The 16,099-nt window shown below is 40.5% G+C and overlaps 2 protein-coding genes across 3 annotated transcripts; both read left to right on the plus strand.

The window, feature by feature from the left end:
- The first annotated feature begins 4,178 nt into the window (after positions 1–4,178).
- LOC103961755 (monosaccharide-sensing protein 2) lies at positions 4,179–8,605 on the plus strand. Of its 2 annotated transcripts, none has more exons than XM_009374345.3 (6): positions 4,179–4,533; positions 4,694–4,838; positions 5,009–5,569; positions 6,406–7,349; positions 7,550–7,737; positions 7,907–8,605. In XM_009374345.3, the coding sequence occupies exons 2-6, from the start codon at positions 4,757–4,759 to the stop codon at positions 8,349–8,351; spliced, it is 2,220 nt and encodes a 739-aa protein (XP_009372620.2). In that variant the 5' UTR covers positions 4,179–4,533; positions 4,694–4,756; the 3' UTR covers positions 8,352–8,605. The 2 variants fall into 2 exon arrangements, with proteins under 2 accessions (XP_009372620.2, XP_048430868.1); XM_048574911.1 differs by lacking the exon at positions 4,179–4,533 and adding an exon at positions 4,601–4,624.
- Positions 8,606–12,429: 3,824 nt separating this feature from the next.
- LOC125472882 lies at positions 12,430–14,597 on the plus strand. Its single transcript, XM_048574904.1, has 5 exons — positions 12,430–12,510; positions 12,745–12,967; positions 13,208–13,483; positions 14,090–14,146; positions 14,584–14,597. The coding sequence occupies exons 1-5, from the start codon at positions 12,430–12,432 to the stop codon at positions 14,595–14,597; spliced, it is 651 nt and encodes a 216-aa protein (XP_048430861.1).
- Positions 14,598–16,099: the final 1,502 nt, after the last annotated feature.

Consider the following 16,099-nt stretch of genomic DNA (forward strand, 5'->3'; position numbering starts at 1 on the left):
AGTCACACCCAATTTTAACTCTTGACGCTGAGCAATCTCTTCACATCCAACACCATTTTAAATGTATAACTTTTCATTAATTTCCTCAATATATTGGTAGTATGAGTTTACTAGGTTGGAGAGTTGATATTGGAGATCTTAAAACTTATAATTTAAATTCATATTAACGAGTTTGAGATTGGTTGGGTATGAATACAGCTTGGATTAATTATGTAATGTTTAGGATTGAGATAAAGTGAAAAATACTTGTTTGAACAAAAACTTGAAATCTAGTCGCCAAGGGCGTTCGGACCTGGTTGTGAAAACATATTGTTTGAATACATAACCAAAAATATATTGAACTTTATGAGGTGCCCCTTCAGATCTAAATTTGTGGCTCAACTCATTCCGATATATATAGGTCAAATTCACCTCTATTAGAGAGGCAGTCAATAAATATGGTACAAATAATTTACTAAAAATGGGTATAAAAATGATTCTATTTCCTTACTTCCCTAGTGTTTACAAACACATAAAATAAATACATAATTATCGACTCTTCCGTGAATTTCATAATATAATCCAGTTATAGAAGAGTTGGGAATTAGAGCAACTAGGAATGCTAATTGATTCATACTGATTCCTTCTTTTCCTTCTCCGAATCATGATTTTTTTTTCTATTTTAGATAAGTAAATATGAAATTAGTATCAGTTGAATATCATGCATGTATTCAGTAACTGATGGTGTGATTGAATTGGACTGCCGTCTTCGTGTAAGGAATATAATTCAAACTTCAAAAGTTGTAACATGTGATGAACCGAAAAAAAAAATGGTAGTAACATGTGTCATCTGGAGTATTGATTTTTATATTGAAACGTAAATCTGTGTGGAAAAAGGTTTATATGAACTTGTTGAATTTGGGGAGGTGGGATCTGCGACCAAAGAACAACCTATCAGTCAATTGAGAACAATATCACGGTTTCAAATCAAATCCGTCTCCCATGTCCATGTCATATGCCTAACTTAGAAACAACGTGGCACGTATTGGGCGGTGCGATTTTTGTAGTTTTGCTTGGTACCCATTTGCTTGGTACCCACGTTGCATGTAGATTTTAGCTAATGGTCTGCCTGGTACAAATTTAGAACCAAATTATGGCATATACCCTTTGACAGGTAGATCTCTTCTTTTCCTTTTCTTAATTTTTTTTTTTTTTTTTTTTTTTTGGTACAATTCAATAGCTTGAGTAGATTAATTTGTTCAATGGTGGAAGAGAGGAGGATCGGCAGGATGAAATCTACACTATAGTGCATAGATATTATTGTCCTCTGCTACTGCAGTAAAACGTCATTTGCCTTCTTTTCTTCCCTCTTCACTTTGATTTATACACACATATATAGGGAAGTGTTTTTCACATACCCTTTTTATCTTCTTTCACTCATGTTTAATTATTATCATTTATTTCGTTTAATTTGATCACACTCTCCTAATAAAATTTAATTTCTTAATTTATAGTTTCTTATGAATGCCCATGAGTTTTAACTTACGTAATCCACGAGATCTGATTTCTCTTATTTTGTTTTGCTGAGTGAGCCTCCAACTCATGAATCTAGACATTAGGACCAACCTAAAATCTAATAACATAAATTACAGACTTACGTTACAAGTCTAAGAAGCAAGCTAATAAGATAATTGTGCTTTCAAAATGTGATTTAACGAGGCTTGCTAAGCAGGTGTTGGTGACGAAACTTTTAAAATCTACAAGGTACATGAAATTTCTTTGTTAACGAAAACTTTCGACTACTTAGAAGCACCGCAGTCAAATCCATGAAATGAGATATTTTTCTTTTACCACTAGAGATATGCTATTTATGTTACAACCTTTGACCCGCTAGTCATAAGCCAAATGCAATACAAGCCAAGACAAAATTTCATACATCAGCAGCTTGGGCAACCATATATCCAGCTTTAACAGAATAAACACTCTTGCTTTGATGGTGCCTAATCAAATTTTCATAATTTTGTAAACTAGGCAAAGGAATTGACACGACAAAATGGAAGCGGTTTTAGAAAAACTTGGTATATAAGATATAAATCCCAACAACCATGAGCACTTGTAATATCATTAACACAAGTGTCAATCGGTAGGATCTAGGAAAGAAGAAACTCAAAAATTTCAAGATAGTGGTAGGTAAGGATCGGAACAAAGTCTATGGACTGACCATCTCCTACTTTACAAGGAAGCTCATGAGGATTCTCTTCGGATCTTCTTTGTGAGGATCTTCACATCCTAATCGTTTATTGTATATTGTGTGATCAGTTTTCGTTAGGTACTATATGTGTTTAATTTTAAATAAAAAATTCAAATGCCTTCTAACCACATAATGTACGATGAATGGTTATGATGTAAGGATCCTTAAGATCCTCACAATTTGGATTCGGATGGGATCCAAATCCGAGTTTAGAGCCACATTTGTATCCCACATCAGCTAAAAGGAGAGTTATTTAGTACTTTATGATCAATGATACCACACACATATATTGTCGAGGCCTTTTTGTGAAATTCCATACCTATTTCTCTCAGACGGTTAAAGTGGTGGGAATATCGTCAATACCAATGGGAGGAGATCCCCTCACGATCTCTCCTACCAAATCCTAGGGATTCGGAGATTTGGACTCTTGAAATTTGATGGGCTCCTTTAAACGTTATAATAATTGTAACCGTTAAATTAAATTTCAAGAATCCGGATCTCCGAATTCCTAGAACTTGATGGGAGAGATTTGGAGGGAATCTTTTCCCAATACCGACTTGTGTGTGCATGTGCGGTCCGTTGTGTGCTTCTGCACAATAAGCTCCTATTCAATAATTCATATCTTTCCACATGTCAACAAAATTTCATGATGGATGTATATCTCAAAAGTTGTACCTTGATGTGTGTTAACTTTTCTTTTATAGAAATTTATTAGGTAAACTTGTGGGTAATAACGTAAAGCACAATATTAATGTTAGGGAAGTTATCTATTTAGATCATATTTTGTAAAATTATATGATTTGATTATTGATGATTAAATTATTAATTAAGTGTTGATTAATGTGCTTATTTCATATTAGTAACAAATCACATTGTTTATAAATTTAGGCTATAGGTCCACCTGACATTACTCTAACATTAAAATAAACTTATAAAAGAGACTTGAAAAAAGCTAATTGTTGTTACAATGCACGTTTATCTTCAATCGTAGTTATTCAATTTTCTTTTGTTTTTTTAACAAAAAAAGTTATTCAATTTTCGTGTCATTCAAAACTAATTTATTTATTTTTTTCATTTTGTTATGTTTTTTGTTTTATTTGATTAAAGGGATGATTGATACGAATAAGAACTAGAAATAAAATGGTGCGAGGAACTAGTGGAGATCATTCGTGATAAATTCGGATATGAGTTTATTGAATTTGCGGTCCGTCGCCCATCATTATTTTCTAATTTTAGGTTTTTTTTTTTTTTTTTTTTTTTTTTTTCTTCCTTCGTGAATATGCAAGCATCTGTCATTGTTTGTCCTCTTCAAAGTTTCGGACAAAACAAATATTAAGGGAATTTCTTTTGCGAGCCCCGACTAATTTTGTGAATCGAAAAGAAGCGGAGAAAGGCGGAATCGGAGAAAAGTCCGAACAAACCAAAAATATCAGCAGCAAAACTAACTGATTAACAGGTGACCGGGAAATAAAGATAAAAATAATGACGGACAACAAGACAAGTCAAGAACTTGGCAGCTTCAATCATTTAAAAAATAATAAAAAAATAAAAGTGGAAGCAATCTACATCTACTCTTGCAATTGGCTTGTGATTGGACTCCAAAGATGAGTAAGTTCAACACACACACTCTCCCCCCTCCCTGTCTGTCACTCTCTCTCACTGTTATAGTGGTACAGTAGCAGTTGTAGTATTAGGAACTAGGAAGTTAGGAACCCTTTTTAAATGTTCATCTGTCCTTTAAATTAGTACATGAAATTCTGGTTGTGGGTGGGCTCCTGCTCAATTGTTTGACAATTGTCCAAGTTATCCAGAACTCAACTCAGTTGGTAGTTAGAGAGTGAGTGAAGTGGCTGACGGATGTTGAAGGGTTGTTGGCCAACTGCTTCTTAAACCCATCTCTCTCTCCCTCTGTTTCTCTTCTCTCTTCTCTCTAGATTGCTGTGGATCGATCTCGATTGAGAAAAGGAATCTGAGGAGCCATTCTGGATCTTAATCTGCAAATAATATTAGTAAAAAATTGCAAAACTTGAGGCTGGATTTGTCTCTATACCAAGATTCCGCCTAAGACCAGCCAGCTAGCCACCGAAGCCAGTCCTCACCCATCACCCATCACCCATCACCCATTTTTAGGATATTTACCCTGCTGCTCTGGAAGCACAGATTGCAGTGCGTACACACACACACTCACACACACACACACACACACACACACTCTCTCTCTCTCTCTCCAACGGCCCTTTTTATTGAACTCAGTAGTGAGTGATCTGACATAAAGGAAACTCTCTGACCCCCTGAAGGAAGAGGTAAGCATCAAGCATCTTACTTTGAAGTGCTTATGGGAGATGCAATTGCAGACCTATTTACCCTTTTGCAGTGAGGAGTGGCTACTTATGAGCGAGTTGGATCTGGGTCTTGTTTGAATGATTTTTCAAGTTCTCTGATGTGGCTACTTTTTCGTTTCAGGTAATTTTTGAGATTGGGGGTCTCATTCGTTCATTCGTTTGTTCATAATTCATTGGCGAAAAGATGAAGAAGGGAGCCGTGCTGGTGGCTGTTGCTGCTACAATCGGTAACCTGCTGCAAGGATGGGATAATGCCACAATTGCCGGTACTTATCCGCTACAGATTTTCGATATCAATATCTTTTCGAGTTTAAAACTAACCCGTGTTTGAAGTGAATTTTAAGCATTGCCCATTCACAGTCATTTTGCGTGGTTTGTTCATTCGAATCACAGTTTAGAGCCAATATATAGTTATTTCTTGCTTGTACGTTTCCAGGGGCTATTGTTTACATAACGGAAGATTTCTCCTTGGGGAGTTCTTTAGAAGGCCTTGTTGTGGCCATGTCACTCATCGGAGCAACATTTATTACAACTTGCTCAGGAGCCATATCAGATTGGATTGGTCGGCGACCAATGTTAATAGCATCCTCAGTCTTTTATTTTGTGAGTGGTTTGGTAATGGTGTGGTCACCCAATGTCTATGTACTATGTATAGCAAGGCTGTTAGATGGATTTGGAATCGGCCTAGCAGTTACTCTCGTCCCACTCTATATATCTGAAACTGCCCCACCAGATATAAGGGGATCCTTGAATACTCTTCCGCAGTTCCTTGGTTCAGGCGGCATGTTTCTGTCGTATTGTATGGTTTTTGGGATGTCACTAATGGACTCACCAAGCTGGAGATTGATGCTTGGGGTTCTTTCCATCCCCTCTTTGATCTACTTTGGGTTAACGGTGTTTTACTTGCCTGAATCTCCTCGATGGCTTGTGAGTAAGGGCAGGATGCTTGAGGCAAAGATTGTTCTCCAGCAGTTACGTGGCACTGAAGATGTTTCTGGTTTGTTCCTTACTATTGGCTTGCAATATTTTGTTTGTATGCATAGATCCGCTTCCAGATTGCATAGAATCTATCTCTTGTTACAGTGGACCACTTCTTAATTAGCGTTGACTCATTCATTGAATTGCGCTTGGTATTGCATGCTAAACTTCATCATATCACAAATTCATGCAGCATTCACTGAAATTTAGGACGATAAACCAGAACGTTTAAAAGGCTGCATAATATCTCTGTGTGTAAAAGATGCTCGGAGATGCCTTCATTACTTCCTTTGGTTTCCCATTTAATGCTATTTTTATTTAGACAAATAGTTTTTCACAAAATGATTTAGACATTTAGTTAATTTTTACTAATGCTCGTAGGAAACTGTGTTACTTATGAAGAAATTATGTTCTCAGATGTTTTCGTTTAGCATACCACAGCTCTCTGGTTGTTATATATAAACATAATAGAAAAACTAGTATAGGAAGGTATGCACATGTTCACAAGAAGGTCCAATGGTTTATTTCTTTTTTTTTGATCGAATCCAAACGCTTTCTTGAATAATGATCAGATTGTTATATGTTTGCTTCACATAAAAATCTGATTCGTCATCACTGTTTGTACTTTTTGTTTTCACTTTCTTTGCCACGTATAGATTAATGCTCAGATTGTTATATGTTTGCTTCACCTCAATATTGTTTTCGTAAACCTGTTGATATTGTGCTAGACTAGGAGTTTTAAGAGTGACAAGTACACTCTAATATAAGATTGAGCATTTATAGAAATGTCAAGCTTTTCTATTTGTGTAAATCTATGCCCCTTTATTGTAAATCTTGCTAACACATGGTTTATAGGTGAACTGGCTTTGCTGGTTGAAGGTCTTGGAATTGGGGGTGAAACATCGATAGAAGAGTACATAATAGGCCCAGCTGATGAGCTTGACGATAGTCAGGATCCAGCTGACAAAGATAAAATCAAGTTATATGGACCTGAAGAAGGCCTTTCCTGGGTTGCCAGACCTGTCACCGGACAGGGTTCTCTTATTAGTCTTGTTTCTCGCCAAGGAAGCATGGTAAACCAGGGCGTGCCTTTAATGGACCCTCTTGTCACTCTGTTTGGTAGTGTTCATGAAAATTTCCCAGAGACTGCAAGTACCCGAAGCATGCTTTTCCCTAATTTTGGCAGCATGTTCAGCACAGCAGATCGGCCTAAGACTGACCAATGGGATGAAGAGAGTTTGCACAGGGAAGGTGAGGGCTATGGATCTGATGGTGCTGGGGGAGACTCAGATGACAATTTGCATAGTCCATTGATTTCACGTCAGGCAACAAGTCTGGAAAAGGATTTAGTGCCCCCTGCTTCCCATGGCAGTGCTCTAAGCATGAGGCGGCACAGCAGTCTCATGCAAGGAACAGGGGAGACAGTTGGCAGCACAGGCATCGGTGGTGGATGGCAGTTGGCATGGAAGTGGTCTGAGAGAGAAGGCGAGGATGGAAAGAAGGAAGGAGGATTTAAAAGGGTATATTTGCATCAGGAGGGAGGCCCAGGCTCCCGTCGTGGGTCCCTTGTGTCACTTCCTGGTGGTGATGTTCCTGCAGAAGGTGAGTTTATCCAGGCTGCTGCTCTGGTTAGTCAGCCGGCTCTTTATTCGAAAGAGCTCATAGATAAGCATCCTGTTGGACCTGCAATGGTTCATCCAGCGGAAACAGCTTCAAAAGGACCAATATGGGCTGCTCTGCTTGAACCAGGAGTTAAGCATGCATTGTTAGTTGGAATGGGAATCCAGATTCTCCAGCAGGTAGTAAATCGTTACGGATAATTCTGAAGTTTTCATCTCTATCTTTTTATAAAGAATAATTCCAAATACATTCACGGTTAAAGTATCTCCCTTTTTGGGCAATTAGTTAAGTTAATCTCTTCTTTCAGTAGGTAATTAACCTCAATTTGTAATCTTCACTGGGTTAAAGCTAATGACTGAAGTGTTAAATAATTGTGCAGTTTTCTGGCATAAATGGGGTTCTCTACTACACTCCTCAAATTCTTGAAGAGGCAGGCGTTGAAGTACTCCTTTCAGACTTGGGCCTCAGTTCAACGTCTGCATCCTTCCTTATAAGTGCATTCACAACATTGTTGATGCTTCCTTGTATAGCTGTGGCCATAAAGCTCATGGATATCTCTGGTCGAAGGTGATTTATTCTTCTCTACTTTTATCTGTTTTTATAATCTGAGCTCAAACTCTTCGGTTAGGGGCTCACATTCGAGGTCATATCTTTAGCTACATCGCTTATAAATTGGAATAACTGACAAGGAACACGTGTAGAGTTCAAATCTTAACTGGTGCATTCCATGTTGCAGGATGCTGCTGCTGACTACGATTCCAGTGTTGATAGTATCACTCATCATTCTCGTCGTTACCAACCTTTTGAGCTTGGGTTCAGTTCTTCATGCAGCACTATCAACCATTTGTGTTGTCGTCTATTTCTGCGTCTTTGTCATGGCGTATGGCCCGATTCCAAATATCCTGTGCTCTGAAATATTTCCCACAAGGGTGCGTGGCCTGTGCATTGCCATCTGCGCCTTGGTGTACTGGATTGGGGACATCATCATCACTTACTCGCTACCTGTGATGCTTGATTCAATGGGCCTATCCGGTGCCTTTGGGATTTACGCAGTGGTTTGTGTCATTTCTTTTGTATTCGTCTTCTTGAAGGTTCCGGAAACCAAAGGCATGCCCCTCGAAGTCATCACCGAGTTCTTTTCTGTTGGTGCAAGACAAGTTGCGGCTGCCAAAAACGAGTGATTGCAAACTCGTGCAGTGTTTTTGTGGACGTCCATCTTGTTACTTGTAGCGCCTTAGAATATTCAAGCAGGTTTACCCTTCAATTTTGCTGTCTGTATGATAAAGTAGATTTGCCGAGTGTTTTTATATGGGGAGTCAGAGTTCTGGGGAATAGGGGAATGCGGGGTCTGGAGATTCTCCAGTGCAACCTGTCTTAATATGGAATAAATTAAGGGGAGTTTTAATGAAAATGATCTAGCACTATTCATTATTAATCAAAAGGATATTTTGTGTATGAAAAGTCCATAATTGATCAATTTCTTTTCTTTATTTACTTTTATGTCATTATTTTATTATTGTAGTAAGGTCCACCATGATGTTGATATTTTTGTTTGGAAATACATTATTTTACATGATGATATTCGATTTATGCTAATTTGCTGCCAACTTTTCATGCTTCCATCATGTTGTCGATGTTACGCAACTCTTCTTCTGTCAAATTGTTCCAGTATTGTTCATTGTCGTCTACTAGCTTTGTATTTCTTTCTCTATCTTCTTTCACCTTATAGTACATTTTTCTTCTTTGAAAATTTAAGGCTTCCAATAAGGCGAATGACTAAACCTTGTCTTACTGTAAATATGTATTTCTTCTTCTTTTGCTACTAATACCATATCATACCTAAAATCTTCAAACTCATGTAAAGCTAACATTTGGATTCCTCAAAATTTTAGAATATTTTTGTATGAAAGAGTCCATCTATGCGAGGAGATAGGGGATAGTCTAAATGACTCCTCATTAATCATGGATACGTACCAATCTGGAGAACTACTAATAAAGCTTATGCAAATTTCTTTCCACCTTTCCAGATAATGTTCTGTTACTTTTATAAGTTTTTTAGGAAATGATTTTAGTTTGGAAATATGCTTAATGAATATTTTATCAAGATAGTCAAACTCTAATAGTAAGGTCGAGGTAACTTCTATCACGTTATGCTTTTTCTGATGCTCATAACTAAAATGTCATGGTCTAAAATCTCACATGTTAATCCTGACCACAGTTATACTAATTTCTGATTTACAAATACAATTTTGTGTACTATCACAAAGACATGATGGATACATTTTTGTAATAATATTCATTCCTGGTTTTGGATCAAAGATGGACTGATACAAAACACATTGTTATTGTAATTGTAATTGTAATTGTAACTTTCATAGACTGTGATGCTCTACTCAGAATCTCATTTTGCATATCTAGTGACATTATTCTTAATTTTTCTTTTGAAATTTCTTCTAATAGGATATCATCTGTTATTAAGTCTAAACATATATTCCTAAGAAAACTTTCATATATTTTTTTGTTTTTCTTTGTTACTCAGATGTTGATGCTGCTCCATTTCAATGTATTCTTCTAAGAGCTCAATCTTAATCTCTTCTTTGGTCTCATTTGTAACATCCCGTCCCGAAACTAACGAGACGTACATTTAAAATGACAATTTTACCCTAATTTGTTTGTGTACGTTAAGTGTTGTGTAGTGTGGTGTTGTAGGACCACACACACACTCACACCTCACCCTCACTTTCCCGGGATTCCCTCCCTCATTCCCTCACTCTTTGTCTCTCTGTCTCTGTCTCAGTCTCTCTCTCTCTCTCTCTCCCCGAATCCGTCTTCTTCTTCTTCCTTCAACACACACGGCCACACATACAAACATACTCAAACCTGCACCAATTAAGAAACCAAGACCACCCTCGTGCTCGTGAGGTTGTGAGGAGCACAACCATACCAATTCCAGGTAAGAATTCGAACGTTTTCACGTCGTTTCAACAATGGCCGAATTTTACACTGTTCATGCAAACCTAAACTAGCTTGTTTTTGGAATTTCTAAGCTTGTAGATGTGTTTGTGAGGTCCCAAGGAGCCTCGGAGTAGTTCGTTGGGTGAATTTGGACGTCACGATCGTCCTGTGCAAAGTTGGCCGAGTTTTGACCTTGAAGACAGGTGAGATTCTTTAATTTTTAGGTCTTAAAACTAGTCTAACGTTGTTCTACTAGTTCTAAGCTTCATTTTGGTATAAAGAACGTGAAATTTGGTTGAAAAACGAGTGAGAAAACAAAGTTGGAAAATTTCCCAGTTTTCCGGCCACCGGCGCCGGCGACGGCGCCGGCGAAGGCTCGACGGAGAAGACAGGGGAATATTCCGTTAAGTCTAACGGAATATTCCTAACGGCAGTGGACGGAATCTGGTTAGCTTTGACGGAATATTCCGTCAGTTAACGGAATATTCCTGACGGCGTCAGTTGACGCCGTCAGTGTGCAGTGCACGTGGGCCGCGCGTGGGGGCGCGTAGGTCCGTGCGGGGTCAGGCGCGTGGGGGCGCGTGCGTGGTCCAAAAATTTTTCTAAAAATATGGGTGTGATCCTGAGGTTGTGTAGATCACATTGGTATATTCATTTGTCCAATTTGAGCAATGTATGAGAAGTTATTACGAGAAGTTGCTTAGGTGCTTTTAAATTAATGTTTTCGTAACTTTGTCGCGTATAGGTGATTCGTTTTCCGAAGACGAGCGTACACACTCGAGGCAGGGGGGCTACGACCCTTCTAATTATCAGTGAGTGGGCTTTTGTTTTCCGTATATACCTATATACATATTAATTCCCAGAAATTAAATAGAAAAGGTTATATGTTTTATGCCATGCATCATTTGAATATTGTTTACGCATCATTGCATGTATTATTGGTGACATACATACATATATACATGTGTATTTGGTGCTGTGGACGCACAGGTAAGTGCCAGGTAAGCGGTATTCATGTGGTTATACATTTCTGTTTATTATGCGATGGTAGTTTGAGAGGTTTAGAGAGCTCATAATCTGCACCCCCGGTGTTAGTGCTCCCGCCCAGGGCCAGGGCACAGCCTTCACGTGTATGTTCACCAGCACCGCATGCTCGCCTTGGATCCAAGATAGGTGCAAGCCTGTCGTACAGACCACATTAGGTGGTTCCGACTTGTAGGTGACCCGCGATTATCGCACAGCTTCACGTGATCGTAGCACTAGAGCATACATATATATTACACCCAGCTTGTCGTACAGACCACGTTAGGTGGTTCCGACTCGTGTGCAGATTCAGTGATTGAGTTGAGCGTGGAGCTCTAGGTGCAGCGGTACATGTCACGTTAGGTGACTCCCGGCTGCCAGATTATATATTGTGATGTGAATTACGCTTGAGCATTCATATTTGATTATGAGATTCTGAATGGCATATTATGGAGCATGAATGGCATATTGTGGAGCATGATTGGCATACCTATACATACGTATATATGTTCATTTTCTGGGAAGTATACAGGTTTTACGGCGAGGGGTTAGAATGTGTTTTGCTAAAGAGTTTTCAAAGAACTTTGTTTTTGCCCACTCACGCTTTTGTTTTTGCGCCCCTCCAGGTTCTAGTGGTCTAGCAAGTGCGGTGGTTTATCCCAGAGGGCGTCCCGGCATTTCTGACAGACATTCACCATTGTAAGGTCACCTTCGGGTGTAAATTTGTCGTATCTTTTCCTTTTGGACTGTTGTAGACTTGCTCTGAATTGTGTCTCACATACACTAGTACTTTGTATGATGTTAGGTTTTTAATTATTAGTACTTTTATATTACCTTCTTATTAGCTTCCGCACGCGCACATGGCTACGTCACCTTCGTGTGACGGCCAGCATGCCCTGATCTCGGTCGGGGTGTGTCAGCTTGGTATCAGAGCCTAGGTTTGGCAGTCCTGTGTCTTTGTGAGTATTCTAATAGTTGGTGTCTTCTGTCAGAATCATGCCGCCTCGTCGGGAACCACGTCGCTCAGATGAGTCTAGTTTTCCTGATCTTACTCAGTTGGGGGAAGTGATTGCCACAGCCCTTCAAACAGTGATGCGCCCTCCCCAGAGGACTCCTCTGGAGACTATGTATAACCTAAAGTTGGATAAGTTTAAAGGTAACGAGGGTCACGAAGGCGCAGAACGTTGGTTGGAACACCTAGAGAAGACTTTCCGGGTGTTACATAACCAAGGGAACCTTCCGATGGAAAGGTGGGTTGAGACAACCTCTTGGTTCCTGGAGATGGAGTCTGCAGCTTGGTGGGAGCAAGAACTTCGTAGGTTGACTCCAGCTCAGAGGACCGATTGGAATGTTTTCAAGGATGTATTTCAAAGGAGGTTTGTACCCCCTGAGTATATTGACCGTAAGAAACAGGAATTCACTGAGTTGAAACAGCGAAAGATGACGGCTAACGAGTATTATCGTAAGTTCACTGATTTGTCTCGTTACTATCCTGATGTCGCTGGTAATCCGGCGGAGATGCTTCGTCGTTTTCGCTTGGGCACTAGAAAGAGATGGCGTTCTATGGTAACTACTACTCACTGTGAGTCATATCAGGAGTTCTATGAGATATTGTTGAGGGTAGAGGACTCTGAGAATATGTCAAGTGATAGTGACGAAGAGAAAAACGGCAATCGGAAGAAAGACGACAAAGGAAAAGGTCAAACATCGTTGGGGCCTCGCCAAACTCAGAACTTTAAAAGGGGTGGTGCAAGTTCAAGTTCGTCTAGTGGTGGTTTCAGTGCCTCTGGACAAGGACGTGGAGGTAGGTTTTATGGAGGTACTCGAGGCCAGAGACAAGGTGATGGTGGCCGAAACCGACTCCCATTTTGCCGTAGATGTAATAACCGACATTTCGGCGAGTGCAGGCAGATTGGCGGTGCTTGTTTCACGTGTGGGCAGATGGGACATAGAGCGGTGAATTGTCCCCAGGGTCAGCAACAGAAGCCGCAGCAGACCTTTATGCCGCCACCTGCACCGATTCGGCAAATCCAAGGTCCGAGTAATTATGGTCAAGCAGGTAGAGGTGGTGCCTATCACTATCAGGGTGATGTTGTTCCCTATGCTCCAGGACAGTACCAATACCCCCAGGACCCGTATTCACAAGGTGGTTATCCCCCGTATCCCAGCAACTACATGCCGTATCCTCCAGCTCCAACGGGTGGTTCTCAATGGTACCAAGGAGGACAGTATCAACAGGGTGAGAATGCCACTAGTAGTGCCGGGTCTTCGAGGCAGATGGGTCAGCCCAGTCAGGGGCGTGGAGCTCAAGGTCGCGGTGTTCAAGCGAGCAGAGGTCGTGGCGGACGACAGCAGGGCCAGGGGCGTATTCACAATATTTCCCTGCAGGATGCTCAGAACAACCCGGACTTGATAATGGGTACGTTAAACATTCTTGGTTATTTTGCTAGAGTCTTAATTGATTGTGGAGCTACACATTCCGTTATTTCTCATACATTTGCTCAAGTAACGCAACCTCGCCCCACACCTCTAGGGTACGATTTAGAGTTCGCTATGCCTAGAGGAGAGAGGTGTGTTGTAGATCGTATGTACCCAGGATGTCCAGTGATAGTAGAGGGTGTTGTTATGCCCGCTGATCTTATCCCGTTAGATATTGTCGATTTTGATGTGATTTTGGGCAATGATTGGTTGCACTTCTATCGTGCCAACATTGATTGTTACGGGAAAGTAGTTACGTTTCACCGTCCTGGATTACCTGAGGTTACTTTTGTGGGTGAGCAAAGTGGAGTAAGACATGGTGTTATTTCGGCTTTGCAAGCGAAGAAACTGTTGACTAAAGGTTGTCAGGGGTATCTAGCTCATGTGGTGCTAGAAGAGACCGTTCCTAGCAGAATTGAGGATGTGAGAGTGGTTAGACACTTCCCTGATGTTTTTCCTGAAGATTTACCTGGTTTACCCCCAGATCGAGATGTGGATTTCACTGTTGAGTTGCTTCCAGGTACAAATCCTATTTCTTTAACTCCTTATCGTATGGCTCCTGCTGAGTTAAGGGAATTGAAAGTGCAGTTACAGGAATTAGTGGATAAGGGATTTATTCAGCCTAGTACTTCACCTTGGGGCGCTCCAGTGTTGTTTGTGAGGAAGAAAGACGGGACTTTGAGGCTATGTATCGATTATAGACAATTGAATCGGGTGACGATTAAAAACCGTTATCCATTGCCTCGTATTGACGATTTGTTTGATCAGCTGAGAGGTGCTTGTGTATTTTCTAAGATAGACTTGAGGTCTGGGTACTATCAGCTGAAGATTAGTAGGGATGATGTTTCTAAGACGGCGTTCAGAACTCGTTACGGTCATTACGAGTTTCTGGTTATGCCATTTGGGTTGACGAATGCACCAGCAGCTTTTATGGATTTAATGAACCGGGTATTTCAGCCTTACCTGGATAGATTTGTCATTGTCTTCATTGACGATATTCTGGTGTATTCTAAGTCCAAAGCGGAACATGTCCGACATCTTACTTTGGTGTTGAAAAGGTTGAGGGAACACCAATTGTATGCTAAGTTTAGCAAATGCCAGTTCTGGTTAGATCAAGTCGCATTTTTGGGGCACATCATTTCTGCTCAAGGTATTCTAGTTGATCCTCAAAAGGTTGCAGCTGTGGAGAGTTGGGAGCAACCACGAACCGTCACTGAGGTGAGAAGTTTCATTGGTTTGGCAGGATATTATCGGAGATTCGTTAAGGATTTTTCGGTGATTGCCTTGCCACTGACGAGGTTAACAAGGAAAGATGTTAAGTTTGAGTGGAATGATAAGTGTGAGCAAAGTTTCCAGCAGTTGAAGCATTGTCTCACTCATGCACCTGTTTTGGCACTCCCGGACGATAGTGGTGATTTCGAGGTTTATAGCGATGCTTCCTTGAATGGTCTGGGATGTGTGTTGATGCAGCATGGTAGGGTGATTGCTTATGCTTCGCGGCAGTTGAAAACCCATGAGATGAATTACCCTACACATGATTTGGAGTTGGCTGCTATCATCTTTGCGTTGAAGTTGTGGAGACATTATCTTTACGGAGAGAAGTGTAGGATCTTCACAGATCACAAGAGTCTTCAGTATCTTTTCACCCAGAAGGAACTTAATCTTCGTCAACGGAGGTGGTTGGAGTTGCTCAGCGACTACGATTGCACGATTGATTATCACCCTGGTCGTGCGAACGTAGTAGCCGATGCACTTAGCAGGAAGCCACATGGCCGTATTAATGCGTTGTACGCTAGTCGTATTCCTCTTTTGGTGGACTTGCGTGCTACGGGAGTAAGGTTAGAAGCAGAAGATCGAGAAGTGGCATTACTTGCTAATTTTCAAGTTAGGCCAATCTTGGTTGATCGGGTGCTTGAAGCTCAGGTAGCTGATGAACAGATTCAAGAACTAATTCGAGCTCGAGATCAAGGAAGGAGGCGAGATCTCAGAGTTCGTGATTCTGATGGCATGTTGATGTTAGAGGGTAGAATGTTCGTGCCTAGTAATGTGGAGTTGAAGAAGGAAATTCTTGATGAAGCACATATCTCGGCTTATGCCATGCACCAGGGGCAACCAAAATGTATCATACTATTCGACCATTTTACTATTGGCCGGGTATGAAAAGGGAGATAGCTGAGTATGTGAGCAGTTGTGCTGTTTGTCAGCAGGTTAAAGCAGAAAGAAAGAAGCCGTTTGGATTGTTACAGCCGCTTCCCGTTCCAGAGTGGAAATGGGAAAATATCACTATGGATTTCGTGTACAAGTTGCCGCGTACACATAATGGCTTTGATGGCATTTGGGTGATCGTTGATCGGCTCACTAAGTCGGCACATTTCATTCCAGTGAGAGAGAAGAATTCTTTGAGCCGGTTAGCGGAATTGTTTATCTCAAAGGTTGTAAAGTACCATGGTGTCCCTGTAAGTATTGTCTCAGA

The sequence above is a fragment of a genome, unplaced genomic scaffold (genome assembly GCF_019419815.1).
Source record: "Pyrus x bretschneideri cultivar Hongxiangsu unplaced genomic scaffold, Pyrus_bretschneideri_v1 Contig76, whole genome shotgun sequence".
NCBI classification, from domain to species: domain Eukaryota; kingdom Viridiplantae; phylum Streptophyta; class Magnoliopsida; order Rosales; family Rosaceae; genus Pyrus; species Pyrus x bretschneideri.